The following is a 15,337-nucleotide window of genomic DNA, read 5'->3' as shown; positions in this document are numbered from 1 at the left end:
TAGTCAGCCAAAATTAATAGCCAATCGATTTCTATATCCAAAATCTATAGACTAACATGGATTTTTCACATAATTTGTATGGTGTTGACTGGACAATACACTACATGAGCTGATTACATGTGAACATTAGCTCATGACGATACCTAAGTACGTGTGTCGTTGACGAGTCAACCTCGCTACCATCAGTTGACTGGACAATACACTACATGAGCTGATTACATGTGAACATTAGCTCATGACGATACCTAAGTACGTGTGTCGTTGACGAGTCAACCTCGCTACCATCAGTTGACTGGACAATACACTACATGAGCTGATTACATGTGAACATTAGCTCATGACGATACCTAAGTACGTGTGTCGTTGACGAGTCAACCTCGCTACCATCAGTTGACTGGACAATTAATGTAAACAGCTCATAACTTTCTAAGCTATTGTTGAGCAGCTCGTTTTCGCAAGCTGTTAAGCTATAACTTGGGAATATACAGCTTGTTATTTAAGCTGTATAATGCAGGTGTAAGCTAAAATGGCCGGCGAAGCTTTTGAAATTGTTGGCTTATACCAAATAGGGTAGATGACTAATTTTTATTTCAATGTTCGTCTTGTAAATAATCTATTTAAAAACATTACACACGTATGTTTTTATTTTCGTACGGAAACAAATACTTTCGAAGATACATCGATTTGAAATATCGCGTGACGTCACTTCAAGGTACGTTTTATACGTAGAAATGACGTATTTGCTCCCACTTCCACTCCTAAACTTTGATTCGTTTTATCTAAGTATTGTTATGTTATGACTGCCTCGTTGGTCGAGTGGTCGCAAGTGCGACTGCCGAACAAGGGGTCTCGGGTTCGATTCCCGGGTCGGGCAAAGTATTACTGGGCTTTTTTTCGGATTTTCGAAAAATTCCTCTGTAGTAGCACGGAGTCTGGAATTGTGTGTGTTGTTATGTTATACGACAAAATGAAAAAAATACGTGTCTAATATTGTTCCATTACCTAACTGACGGACTAAATAGATTTTTAATTTACATACCCCGTCACAGTACATATAAATGTCCAAAATTATACGATATTCGTTTTTTAAATTCGTGAAACAGATAAATTCCATTTTCATTCTATATCATTCATATTTATATAAAATATAGTCAAATAAATAAATAGTGAAGGTGTGAATTCATTCGAGTATTGTGTTGTATCGCTTCACATAATATATCGCGGTGCCGACAACCGCGCGTTGTTCACCGGGGCAGCGAGTAGTGAGGCATGCTAGTTTTGATACTTGGCACATATTTTAATTATTATTTTATAACTATGTTTTAATAACTGCTTCACACACGTTAAATTGGAAAGAAAACCAACAAAAACCAATTTCATTATTATGTTTTTATTGTTATTAACACCGTTTTTGCGTCGATCCCGAGAATCGAAACCAACACCTATGCAGCCGCCGGCGAACGAGCCAACATCGTCGCGCGCGCCGAAAAGTGCGCGTGATTCCAGGCAGAGGGCGCGATAACTGAGTTGAGTATTACAGCTTAAAAGGGTCAAGTTTATCACAGAGCGCTGCGGTTTGATCTCTGTCAATTACCTCGTTAGTAGGGTATGTGATACCCACGAGAAGAGTAAATGAAGGAACAGTAGTTAGACATGAATTTTACCGTGAGCCGTGACCATATCTCCACAAGGCTTAAACATTAGTAAAAGTTTTTTTTCAAAAAAACGTTGCCCCGCACTAGGATTTTCTCCTGTGTCGTGTGTGCGTTTACAAACATACAAGTTCACATACACATGACACCCAGACCCGAAACAACAATTTGTGGATCACACAAAGATCGAAACAAAGTAACCAAGAATTGTATTGTGAACCTGAATGAAAAAGAGTAACCTATGGAGTTTCTTGCTCGTTCTTCTACATAGGAATCTACACTTTGGAACGAGCAAATAGAGCAACTAGAGGACTGACCGACAGACAGACGTTATTAATATTATTATATTTGCTTTGACGTTCAAAAGTGCCTCCCTGGTCTATTTGAAATAAATAATGTTGACTTTGACTTTGACTTAGTTGCTCCGTGCGGGAATCGATTCCACTACACGTTGAATAGCAGCCAGTTGCCCAGCCACCGCGCCAACCGTGCAGTCGAATGATATTTCCTCCTCAAAAAAAAAGTATTAAATAACTACAATTGGAACTTAAAACGGGATATTTACCATGTTTTTCTATTTTAATGAGTTTCCGATATTTCGGCACTGTTGCAAGCGCCATGATCACGGATGAACTGGAATAAATGCGGGTGGATGTTTACGAGCAGACAAATCGGTCTACTCTCTTTCTAGTTCGTTTTTTGCTGACACCGCTACCACTGTCACTTTTTTTTTAATTTTTATTTTATTTAGATTTTAGGGGTTTTTGTCCAACAAGGATATGTCAACCCCATCATACCTTATAACAATAATAAATTCATTTGTTATAAAAAAAAAAAACAACTGAATCTATACTATAATATACTATAATATTATAAAGCTGATGAGTTTGTTTGTTTGTTTGAACGCGCTAATCTCCGGAATTACTGGTCCGATTTGAATAATTCTTTTTGTGTTGGGTAGTGCATTTATTGAGGAAGGTTATAGGCTATAATACATCACGCTATGACCAAAAGGAACCAAGCAGAGCGAGTGAAACCGCGCCGAAGTAGCTAGTTATAAATAAAACTATAAATCTGCTCCTCACTGCTGAACAATTAACATTAATCTACACATTTTTTTTGCAGCTTTTGATTTAGGGTTTGCTAAAATGCTTTGAATCAAACCTACATCCAGTCTATTTAAATTCAGTTCATTCAGCAAGCGAGCAACGAGTAGCGTTCATTCTTATTACGGACACATTCCATCAGCAAATGCTGAACATCTTCAATTTTAATTATTATGTTATCGGCTTACTCACGTAATGTTTTGACGAGGAACTCGACTAGTTTCAAGCCATGCTAGAGGCTCATATCAGTAGCAGTGCGACAATCGCCGCGTCGTGTGTCGCGGAATGCTGCTCATGAATATGAGCCTCTAGCATGGCTTGAAACTAATCGAGTTCCTCGTCAAATAATTCCGTGAGTAAGCCGATAACATAATAATTAATTTAGTATGTCTCAAGAAAGTAACAATAAAATCTTCAATTTTGTTGCAGGTTGCACCGTCACTTGTAACTTGTATAAATAAATACTCCCTCACCTGATCTCGCTGCCGCCGTTGCCTCTGCTTCCCCTCTTTCTGCCCCACCACCACACCGTACATTGTAATATACACTGACACTGCACTGACACTGGGTATTTTTAACCGACTTCCCAAAATGGAGGAGGTTCACAATTCAGTCGGAATGTTATTAACACTCACTTATCTACACATTTCAAATACAAGTACATTGGTATTATTATCGCTAGTGATAGAGCAAAGTGGCGAACAATTGGGGAGTTGTCAGCAGTGGACTGCTATAGGCTGATGATGATGAGGTATTAAAAGTAAAATGTAGTTCAGCCACTTCGATTAGAAAAGTATTATAAACGTCACGCCTTTAATCCCCGAAGGGGTAGGCAGAAGTGCACATTATGGCACATAGTTAATGCCAATGTACACCCAAATTTTCGCAATTTGAAAAACCGAAAAAAGCCCAGTAATACTTCGCCCGACCCGGGAATCGAACCCGAGACCCTTTGCCCGGCAGTCGCACTTGCAACCACTCGGCCAACGAGGCAGTAAAAAAAAATATTTTTTGTTGTTTATTTAACAAAAAAAAAGTCTAACACACTAAAGAGAAATAAAAACAATGTGCATTTTAACGAAATTCAATTTGATTAGAAACGCATATTTTAGAAAATGACACATTTCAAGTGTATATAGTAAAGAATCTATTCATAGCACGCATCTTTCCATATAAAAAACATAGCTTAGCTGAGTCCGTTTCCACTAGTGCTAAGCTATGTGTACCAATGAATATGATTGGTGGAAGCCAAACGCATCCACAGCAACGTAGCATAGCACATCTCTGGTGGAAAAGCAGCCAAAACCTTAATACATCTTCATTTCCAAGTAAATTACTAACAAATAGTTCTCAAACATCTTATTCAATACTAGCACATGAAACTACCCTATCATAAACAACATATTCAATACATATTCGACTGTACCACAAAAGGTATAAGGTACGAGTTCCAATACAGATTGGAGTATACCTTCATAACAGTCACCAGCACTTCAATCTACCCTACTCTCACAAATATCTTCAATACATATTCAACTCTTTTGCTAAGAGAATAAGGTTGCAATTCTTCTAAATATCGGAGTATACCTTATATGCGGTTTTCAATTTCATTTATTTGCTCATAAAATTCTGTATGGTTTTGTTAATACGACATTTTGGTGGCAATTCGGCTATTTGAAAGGTACTTAATGTAGATGTAATTTGACAGACAGACATACATCAAAATAATATAGTATACAGTATGGAGAAACCTCTTATGACTTAATTTAAACCACATATTTGTTATCATCTTTGCTGACGATATACGAAAAATGAGCGAAAAAGGCCCAGTAGGTAAGCCAACAAGTGCATTATTGTCTTTGAGCTAATTTGAACACTGTTTACAAATACGGCATTATAACAGCCGCGGCGCATGTCCGTAACATTCCTAGACAACCTACAACATTACAGCTCTTCTGTGGTCAAGGTACATGGAGCTGTTCACACAGAATTTAATACTTGATTATTTATTTTGTTTGAAAATCTGACACTTCCTCCCACCACTCGCCCAAAGCGGGAGAAGTCATTGGATGATTATCCCCACTCAAAAAAAAATAGGCCACGGTAACCACTTACCATCAGGTGGACCGTGTGGTATAAAAAAACGAACTTTTTTTATGGAACACGCCGGTAATCGAGCAGACGTATCACCTGATTGTAAGCAATCGCCGCCGCCCATGGACACTTGAAACACCAGAGGCGTTACAAGTGCGTTGCTGGCCTTTTGGGGGTTAGGAATTTAAGGGTTGTTGGGCAATCGGGGATTGGGAAGATTGCATTCACACAAGGAAAGAACGAGAAAAGCTCTACTAGTTTTGAGTCACAGAGGAACTCTTCATCATGAGCAGCGCACGCTGCTGAAAAAATGTTTATTTTAACCTAATTTTGGAAATTAAGGGTTGTTAGGATGTCGGGGATTGGTAAATGGTCATATAATATATCAGAGATATTGTAAAAATCACTTTTTTTAAAGAGTAACGATGTAGTTTCTTGCTCTTTCTTCTCCATTCGAAGCTACACTTTGGAACGAGCGCCTAGCTTCACTGACAGACAGACTGACGAACAATTCAATTTGACGTTTCAAAAGTGCCTAATTTAGGATTAATTGAAATAAATGCTTTGACTTTGACTTTGGGAAGGGGGGAATTGGGCGTCCGGTAACCTCACTCACACAACGCAAGCGTTGTTTCACATCGGTTTAACGTGAACATCGCTCAAGTACCAAGACCACTAGTCGCTCTACACTAGACTTTTTCCTACAAACTTGGAAAGCTTCAAGAATATGAAGAATATAAGGAAGTTGAGGTACTTCTAGCATTATTTATTGTTTGCACTTTCATTTTAAATAGTTTCCTACAAACTATCAGTAAAATAAATAAATAGACAAAAGAAAATAGGTGAAAGTAGTGCCGGATAAAGGTACGCGTCCACAGCCCCGCATCGTACGCATCGCACGCATTGTACGCATTCCGTATGACGTTTTCGATACGCATCGCATGTAGACATTGCCGATGATGCGGTCCGTACGATGCGGATCAGTGGACGCAGTTGTATGAGTTTCTATACAAGACAAACTAAAATCCGTTGCGTGCGATGCGTACGATGCGGGCCTGTGGACGCTTACCTTAAAGCTGACGCGGGACTCATAGCAAATGTGAACATGGGGCCCTTAAGTTACATCGTCTATTGAAATTTAGGATGTAAATAAACCAGAATGTTTACAAAAAGGCTTTTCGTGAAGTTCTTGATCGATGTCATTTTCACGACACTTCGTAGATTATTATTTAATATTTAAGCTTTTCTGGACGATTTTGCATGATCTGTACGATAGGGTATTTTTTTAATGGGACAAACCCGCCATAACCTCCCATACCGCTGCAACTCCTGTGCACCAAGATCTACAGTAGATACAACCATGCAAACACCGGAACATTGAAGTCCGACGTCCCAGGGACATGAATGAAAATCAGAGGATGTTATTAGAGGAGAAGAAAAAGAAAACGATAGTTTCCACTTCCCTCGGTGAATTTAATGCAGGAGACAGAATGACTTAAGCCTTAAGGCACAAAAGAGACTGCACAACTGGGAGAAGCCCAGTCGCCAAGTACCACGGAAATTTTACTTAAAACTAAATTCGATACCCTGTTCAAATACTTTCAAATTAATAGGTACGTTACTTTACTTATTATTCTGTGACGTTACTGTTAATTTTGCGCCTCGATGTCTCCAGGAACACATGTCGATCGACAAAATGTTCCTACATTTTTAAATACACAATATAATATTCAAGGTTTAAAATATTTCGCCAAGACAGGCAAGGTGATTAACGCGCGGGAATTTCACTAACGAAAGCGGGATTGGTTTTTTCAACAGATACTTTTTTGAGGTCACAAAAAAAGAGTCTGGCTAACGTAATACTTACAACTTATTACTGTTACCTACTTTTTAAGCTTAATACAACGAATTATATAATCCGCAAGAGTAGACAGATTAATTGTGTTTTCTCGCCATGCTTCGGCACTGCTGGGTCGGCTCGACCGGAGTGTTACCACGGCCGAGCAGAAAACCGACGTGAAACAACGTCTGTGTTGTGTGAGTGAGGTTACTGGAGGCCCAATTCCCCTCCCCCCCTTCCCAATCCCCGATTCCCGAACAACCCTTAAATTCCTAACTCCCAAAAGGCCGACAACGCACTTGTAACGCCTCTGGTGTTTCAAGTGTCCATGTGGGATAATTTTTATCCTAAGAACGCGAGCGAAGTCCCTGACAGAAACTAGCTAAAGTTAAATTTAACATTTCAAAGTTGTTTAACCTTGAAATGTTAAATTTAAGTTAATTTCTTATCTTCTGTATAATTTGCGAACTTGTAATCTCATCTGTAATCTAATTTAAACTTCTGCCCCCAAGGTTCAGCTATATTCTGATAGAAACTGTTGCCATTATAAAACTTAAGGGTAGATGGCTAATTTTTATTTCAATGTCTGTCTTGTAAATTATTTTAAAACATTACACACGTATTTTTTATTTTCTTACCGAAACAAATACTTTCGAAGATATATCGATTTGAAATATCGCGTAACGTCACTTCTAGGTACGTTTTTTTTTTTGATGATAAATGATATTTATTTCTGTAAATATAGATTATAAGATAACACTTTTACACGTCAATTTTATACGTAGAAATGAAGTATTTGCTCCCACTCCTAAACTTTCATTCGTTTTATCTAAGTATTGTTGTCTTATATGACAAAATAAAAAATACGTGTCTAATATTGTTTCAATATTAACAAATATTATTATGTGGTTTAAATTAAGTCATAAGTGGTTTTCCGTTCGGTATATTAAAGCAGGGCAAAATTAAAAGTACCTTTAACCGACGAGCATGCATGAAAAGACTGATGACTGTTGATGAAGCGAGAGAGGTGTGTAAGATTCGTAGCAATTGGCGTTTTATTGTCTCTGCCTACCCCCATGGGAGACAGGCGTGAAGTTATGTATGTATGAAACTCATAATAATTAAGATTGGTAAACACTAAGTTTTTAAACTGACATGGTCACTAACACTATCATTAGAACTTGAGACGGGATATTTACCATGTTTATTTATGTCTATGAGTTTCCGATATTTCGGCACTGTTGCAAGCGCCATGATCACGGATGAACTGCTTTATGAACTCATAAACATGGTAAATATCCCGTCTCAAGTTCTAATGATATTGGTAAGCACTATTGAACTATATTTTTAATTTTCTTACCTAGTTCTTAGAATTTTATAAACCAAAATTTCGAACTTCATTAATACTAAGTAGTTATGCACTACAATTATTAAATATTTTATGTATTCAATGTTAATAAATAAGTATTTTGATTGTTAATTAATAAAAATTAAATAAATAATTGAATTATATTTGAAAAACTAATAAAACTATAATATTGCCAACACATAAATCAAAATTCTACCAAAAAAAAAGCGCGGGCTTCAAAATCACGCACGGACGTAATTAAACGTTTTATTATTGCACAGATTAACCAATAAATCGCGTTTTGTTCGCGCGTTCACGACTATTCGTGAGCGTTTCACTATACATACTGAATATCGTATGTTGAACAATGCAGCATCCTGAATACTAAACAAACTTATTCTATCACTATTTATAAAGATCACCTCTCTTATTACCAATGCAATAAGGCTCATTTTTGCACGACACAACGGTAAAAAACCGAGGATAGTTTGCAAAGTCTGTATAATATTCGTTGTTGGATTTTGTGTTTTAGTCCGTTTGTGTTAAAGTTGGTTTTGCTGTTTCATGTGTTTAAATGAGAAAGGACACTACATTTTGGCGGGCTTGACGTGGTGCAGATAAAACGGTGTTAATTTTTTAACTTTATTTTTTTTCTGTCAATTTATGGCTGAAAGTCTTATAAGAATTAAAGTGGGAAATGTATTTTGTTTTGTTGTAAAAACTTTAACAAAGAATCCAAATGTGTTTTTTGGTATTTCTTTGAATGCTGACGCTGTGAAATTATTATAACAATATACGAGTAAATTTTTTTGTCTTTATTTTTTGAGTTTGAGAGATTGGGAATTTATTCATTATATTTATACTACCTTCTGCCAACGGCGTCTCCCGCGTTCCTGTGGGAATAAAAGTAGCCTATGTGTTATTGCAGACCATAATTTACCTATGTTTCAAACATCCCGATCTCTTCAGCCGTTTTCACGTGATGAAGTAGTAAACACACAAAAAAACGGGCTCACAAACTTTCGCATTTATAATACATATTGGTAAGAATGTTCATGAAACATCTTAGACAAATTTAGGACCAATGTGGCTAAGAAATATTTATGAAACTATGCTAGGTAACAATGTGATTGTATTTTCAATGATACTAAGATATTGAGTTAACAAACTATTTAATAACTTCAATACACAATGTGGCACTGCCACTGGAATGTCAGCTTCCCCTTTCTAAGTGGTTCAATTATTTGGTCTACTAACATAACTGACTTACAAACAAAACAATATTATGTCTAAGTATTCGTCTAATGTGGATGCTTGCTTACAATACAGCCTTCTGTTTTCACTAAGTGACAATGCGGGCAAATGGCTGCTGAGTAATGTATTGCTAAGTAATACACATTTTTATATTCTTGTGAAAATTGCCTTAGTAAACCCAAAAAATAATAATTACATAATTAAATGGCTGAGGATATTCTACCAGCTAGCGTAGTGTAGGACATCCCACAATGTGGACAAACGACCTGATTAAGGTCACAGGGAGCCGCTGGATGCAGGTCGTTTCCAACTGGCTTATCTGGAATTCGTTGGGGGAGGCCTATGTTCATCACTTGTGGCTGATATGATGATAATGATTCTACTCAAAAAATAAAAATGGTTCTGGTATTGATATCTCAAAAACTCTGTAATTTACACCCAATATTTACACCCTAGACCTAGACGCCCTAGAAGATATATATCGACCAGATTGGCGAAAAACAGCTAAATTAAAAGTACCTTTAACCGACGAGCATGCATGAAAAGACTGATGACTGTTGATGAAGCGAAAGAGGTGTGTAAGATTCGTAGCAATTGGCGGTCCATTGTCTCTGCCTACCCATGGGAGACAGGTGTGAAGTTATGTATACAGTTTACATCCAATTATGAAACTGACTCTCGTAACTTACATTACAACTTTCACACTGAACTTGTTAAACTATGCACCTCCCTTGAGAGAGGGACTCCAATGTTTATGCAGGAGTTGATTACCATTAATAAATAAACTGGACATCGAAGTAACGAGCTCTCGTTACCTCGTCTCATGTAGGAAGTGAGTAACTTGGTGATAACTGCACGCTAGGGAGCGATGTAATATTGTACTTGTAGACTTGTAATGTTCCGGTGGTGAGGACTACCTAGCGGGTTTCCGGGGCTCCGGCTTGAGCAGGAGTAGGAACGGAGTGGTTTTTTAGTCAGTTAATTTTGACACTCCCTCTCGCCTCGCCTTAGGCGGGAGAAGGCGTTAGATGATTTTCCCCATTTAAAAAAGACTTGTAGAGTGTCGATTGTAATGTGTTTGTTAAAGAATGTCGTAGTTGGTTTGTCTTGGAAACAATTAATTTATTTTTGTGAAGGCCACAAAAGAGCATCTTTTACACGACAAAATTATTATAAAAAAACTCTAGATGAGGTCGGCATTTCCTTAAGGACTCTGATAGAGAGGAGAGTGGAAATAGTGGAGGAGGCATTCGATTCCATCCACAGACAAAGTTGGGGCAAATTTTGAATAAACCAGTTTTTCAGCTTTCTTTTAATTTTCGTCGTAGGTTATCGTTCAGTAGTTGTTATTCAACGTGGAGGACTAAGGGGGAGGCCTTTGTTCAGTAGTGGACGTCTTCCGACTGATGATGATGATAATTGTGTGTCTATCTATCTATCTAAATAAACAAATCACTTGTACCGCAAGACGACCAATCCAAACATATCGGTTGCAGATCCCCTCTATGTACCTCCTCTGTCATATTTTATTTATGAACTTCGACGCGCTGTGCAAAATGTTTTTGGTTTGTATTTTACCAATCTTTTGTTCTATGGACGGAGAAAATGAAATATTGGAAACAAAAAACGCGAGAAATGAAATCCCTTTTCTGAAATGTCTAAAAAGATTGGGTTTGTTATGTCTCATAGATTGAACGGTTGCAAGTATGACTGGCACGCAAATGATCTCATGTTAAATTTATGGGACAAACAAAGTAACTATTTATTTAATTATGGGGCTTTTTCAGTTTCTTTAAAATAATCTAAGTAATAACAAGGAGTTTGAAATCCTATCGAATATGTTACATTAGACTTACTGCCTGTTAAATGCGATTCGTCTTGCAACTATTTTAGAGTTCGATTCCCGGGTCAAGCAAAGTATTACTAGGCTTTTTTCGGTTTTTCGAAAATTTCTCATTAGTAGCACGAAGCCTGGAATTGTGCCCGTTATATGGACATATCACCCCCAATTGCATGGGACTTACAATAAAAATGGTGAAAATTGGGTGTATATTGTATAGCGGCATTACGTGCCGTAATGTGCATCTCTGCCCACTCCTTCGGGGATAAAAGGCGTGACGTTGCGTAAATATAAATAAACCGCTGTAAAAAGCCAGCAATCAGCCTCATAACAATTTATGACGTCATACGTTCAGGTATTATTGCACCTGAAAACGAAATGAAACTGTAAATTACATTCAACATCACACCAGACTCCCGGGGGAGGGAGTGAAGTTATTGGAGTTAACAATTGGTGGGCTATTTATTGTATTGGAACTAGCTGAACAGGCAAATTTTTTATCGCATCAAACATGTTTTTTTCAACCTTTTGAACCTTGCCTTGACTTTGACTGCTATCAATAGTTCAAAACTAAAAACAGCTGATTTCGAGTAAAAAAGAGAAATCGGTCCAGCCGATTTCAAATTTTGACTAGACTAACGAATAGCAATTCATTTTATATGTAGACTAGCTGATCCGGCAAACTTCGTACTGCCTCCAACATATTTTTCTCACCTTTTAAACCTTCCCACACACAATTTAAGGCCAAAATTTGCCAAATCGGAGCAGCCAATCTGTAATCTTAGCAAGACTAACGAATAGCAGTTATTTTTTTTCTTACATACAGATAGATTAAATATGGTTTTGTGCAGAGAATAATATTGAATACCAAATAAACTTGACTACCTCTATGGTCTAAAGTTACAAGCGTGACTACTAGACAGAGGGGTATCGAATTCGAATTCAATTAGTTAAGTTAGCTATTCAATGCAAAGCGTAGATTCGTATGGAAAATCGGTAGAATCAGAGTCAGCCGTTATCAAACCTGTGACAGTTGCATTATAGCTAATAATTTAGCTACAATACCAAACCACAGTCAAACTATATGAGTAGTGTTTCCCCTTAGAAAAACAAGTATGGTGTTATGTTTGGCTCGAGTGAGAGGAAACTCATCGCACACTAATAGTGTTGTTTTAATCCACTCCGTCAAACGTTTGCTTTGGGTATGTGTGTGTAAAAGGTAGCATGGGTTCGTCTTTGAACCATTAGTAGGTAATAGTGAATGGCCCTACGAGACACTGAAACTGGACATTAACATAACTAAACATTGTCACGTCTCGCGTCTGTATTCTATACAGTATGGAGATCACTCACATGATTTAAACGAAACTACAAGTAGTACTCGTCCACAAGAGTATAATACAACTAAATATTTCAATGAAAACTGAAAATAAATAATGAAATTAATCAAGTATTAAATTCTGTGGGATCAGCTCCATGTTTCGTGACCACAGACGAGCTGTAATGTTGTAGTTTGTCTAGGAATGTTATGGACATGCGACGCGGCTGTTATAATCTATACATATAATAAAATCGTAGAAAAGTGCTGTCTGTACATTGAAAATAAAAATAAAAAAAATAGCAGGGGTTATTGTTATGTCGATGTCGAACCCAAAAATGTAATTAACTTTTTTTTTGTCTGTTTGTCTGTTTGTCTGTTTGTCTGTTCGTCTGTGCGCGCTAATCTCAGAAACGGCTGATCCGAGTTGGATGCGGTTTTCACGAATATATTGTGGGATGCTTAAATTTACATTTAGTGTTTGTTTCATGTCAATCGGTTCATAAATAAAAAAGTTATGTCAAATTAAAGAATCACGTCGAACATTCTATGCTTATACCATTAATCTCCGCAACTATTTGACGGATTTGGTTGAAATTTGGTACAGATATAGTTTAGAACCTAGAAAGGACATAGATATATTTTTATTTCAAAAATCAAAAAATAAAAATAAGAAATAAATTATTTATAAATAATTCTATGTCGATCGTTACACGACTTCGGTTCATGTTATTGTTTTAATTTATCGAAAAAAAGTAAATAAATAGTAAAAAGGTATGAAAAAAATAATATCAATATAATAAAACATTTAGTACAAAGAAAATTCTCTAACGGAGTATAGATAATTCTATGTCGATCGTTACACGACTTCGGTTCATGTTATTGTTTTAATTCATCGAAAAAAGTAAATAAATAGTAAAAAGGTATGAAAAAAATAATATCAATATAATTAAACTTTTAGTACAAAGAAAATGCCCGAACGGAGTATAAATAAATAGTCCAAGTTGTCTTTATCCTCGATAGATGGCGTTGGGATCGAAATAGATCGCGCTATGGTTTCGTTACATTCATTTGGTTGGGTATCGGCCGAGCGCTTCGGTACTATCGTAGAAAAGTGTATTATCAGTCGTATGATTATTTGTCTGTAGTGGTCCTGCTGTTTCGTATATTCTAAATTGGTTTCGTTGTATTTGTCAATTAATAAGTTTATTTGTTGGGTTTTCCTGGTTTTTTGGTTAAACTATTTAACGTAGGTTTAGTTTGATATCGATTATTAGTAGTTACTGTAGTTAGTTTTTTTAATAAAATTGTAAGTCTAATTTTTTTTTTAATTAGATTAGATTTAAGTCGTTTCTTTTAAATTATTTAGTTTAAGCTTGGTTATTATAGCATAGAGGATAGGTTGTAATATAGTTTCTTTTTTAATTGTTATAAATTCGTAATTCGTAGCTTTCTTTAGTTTTAAGTTAGTTTAAGTCCGTTTTTAAACTATTTTTTCAATGCCCTAAGTGAGTATACATCTATTAAATTCAAACGCAGAGCTCATTATGTTGATTTTTGAAGAGTTCCCTGGAATATCTTCCACATCTCATTTTTGAAGAGATCCCGCGAGATCGGGAACTATGTGGTTAAAACCAAAAATTTGCCGGAAGTCACTATTCCACGCGAACGAAGTCGCGGGCAAAAGCTAGTGTATTATTATATTTGTAAAGAGTTTTCAAATTAGTTCAAAAAAATAAATACCAAATAGCGCATTATTCAATGCACTGGTCTACTGGGCGTATTTCGCTAATTTTTCGTATATTGTCAGCCAATATGATACCAAATATGTGGTTTAAAATAAGTCATAAGAGGTCTCCCCATACGGTACATCGTTCTAAATCCATCGTGGTGTATTGTTTTTATTACAAACTGGCTGATGCTTGCGGCTTCACTTGCTTGTATTACGGACTTTGTGACTAATCTAATCGATTAACAACTTTAATTGCTAAGTAAAAAGTCTCGGGTTCGATTCTGAGAAAGCCAAAATTGACGGATTTTTTTAGCTTTAATTGTTTAATTGTAGCCAAAAGATTCCCTAGTCCTTATTACTTAGGACTCGTAACATACATAGTGAAAAGTGAATACTACATACAAAATGTTTACTACTGCCTACCCTTTCGATGATTAAAAGGTGCAATACTATGCAGTATGTATGTTATACAAACTTTAACAAAATCCTTAAAGAAACTTTTGTGTTCCATTGCCCGAGTCCGGGAACTGTAGGCAGCAGGTGAAGCTATACTATTCTATAAAATATAGATATTCAACTTTATTACTTTGACTATAAGGTCGAGAATCCAATGAAAAGATTGTCGGATTGGAGTAGCTTAATCTGCTGTACTACAGGGAGTGTGTTTAATATTCTGTGCCAGAGTCACACGTAATTGGTAGTTGAGAACTCAACCTTTTTATGATACAAACAAGGTTTACATTTTGATACCGTTTTGTTTTATAACGAAATACTTTTCGCATTCGTTTGAAATTTTAGATATTTTTTTTATGTTGAAACAAATATGTGAAAAATATAAGTAAATCGCGTCCAGGCTAAAACTTTTGTTCAGAAAAAAATCTATAACACTTAGCTACCTATATAGCTTCGCTGACAGACAGACTGACGGATAATCCAATTTGACGTTTCAAAAGAGCCTAATATAGGATTAATTGAAATAAATGCTTTGACTGACCAACCTGGGGGCAGGCGATAATGCTAATAGGTATTTTGATAATCATAACTTTTTTAAAAGAAAGAGAACCGCCTTCAATTTTCTTCACCGCCTCCATTTTTGTAAGTCAGGTTAATCCCTAAAATCTTCTCTTAGTCTGAAAATACTATGCTGAAAACC

The 15,337-nt window shown here is 36.4% G+C and overlaps 2 protein-coding genes across 2 annotated transcripts in view; one reads left to right on the top strand and one right to left on the bottom strand.

Moving 5' to 3' along the window:
• Positions 1 to 3,367, bottom strand: part of LOC118281259 (Kv channel-interacting protein 4-like) — a 108,288-nt gene extending 104,921 nt beyond the window's left edge. Inside the window, exon 1 of the mRNA XM_035601846.2 lies at positions 3,232 to 3,367. Within this exon, the coding sequence (XP_035457739.2) occupies positions 3,232 to 3,294 (63 nt within the window). The 5' untranslated portion in view covers positions 3,295 to 3,367. The remainder of the gene's footprint in view (positions 1 to 3,231) is intronic.
• The window catches only part of LOC118281129 (M-phase inducer phosphatase), a 219,828-nt gene that overhangs the window by 166,615 nt on the left and 37,876 nt on the right, over positions 1 to 15,337 (top strand). The gene's annotated exons all lie outside the window — the stretch shown is intronic.

Source organism: Spodoptera frugiperda, chromosome 19 (assembly GCF_023101765.2).
Source record: "Spodoptera frugiperda isolate SF20-4 chromosome 19, AGI-APGP_CSIRO_Sfru_2.0, whole genome shotgun sequence".
Classification (NCBI taxonomy): Eukaryota; Metazoa; Arthropoda; class Insecta; order Lepidoptera; family Noctuidae; genus Spodoptera; species Spodoptera frugiperda.
This window is presented reverse-complemented; position numbering and strand designations above follow the sequence as displayed.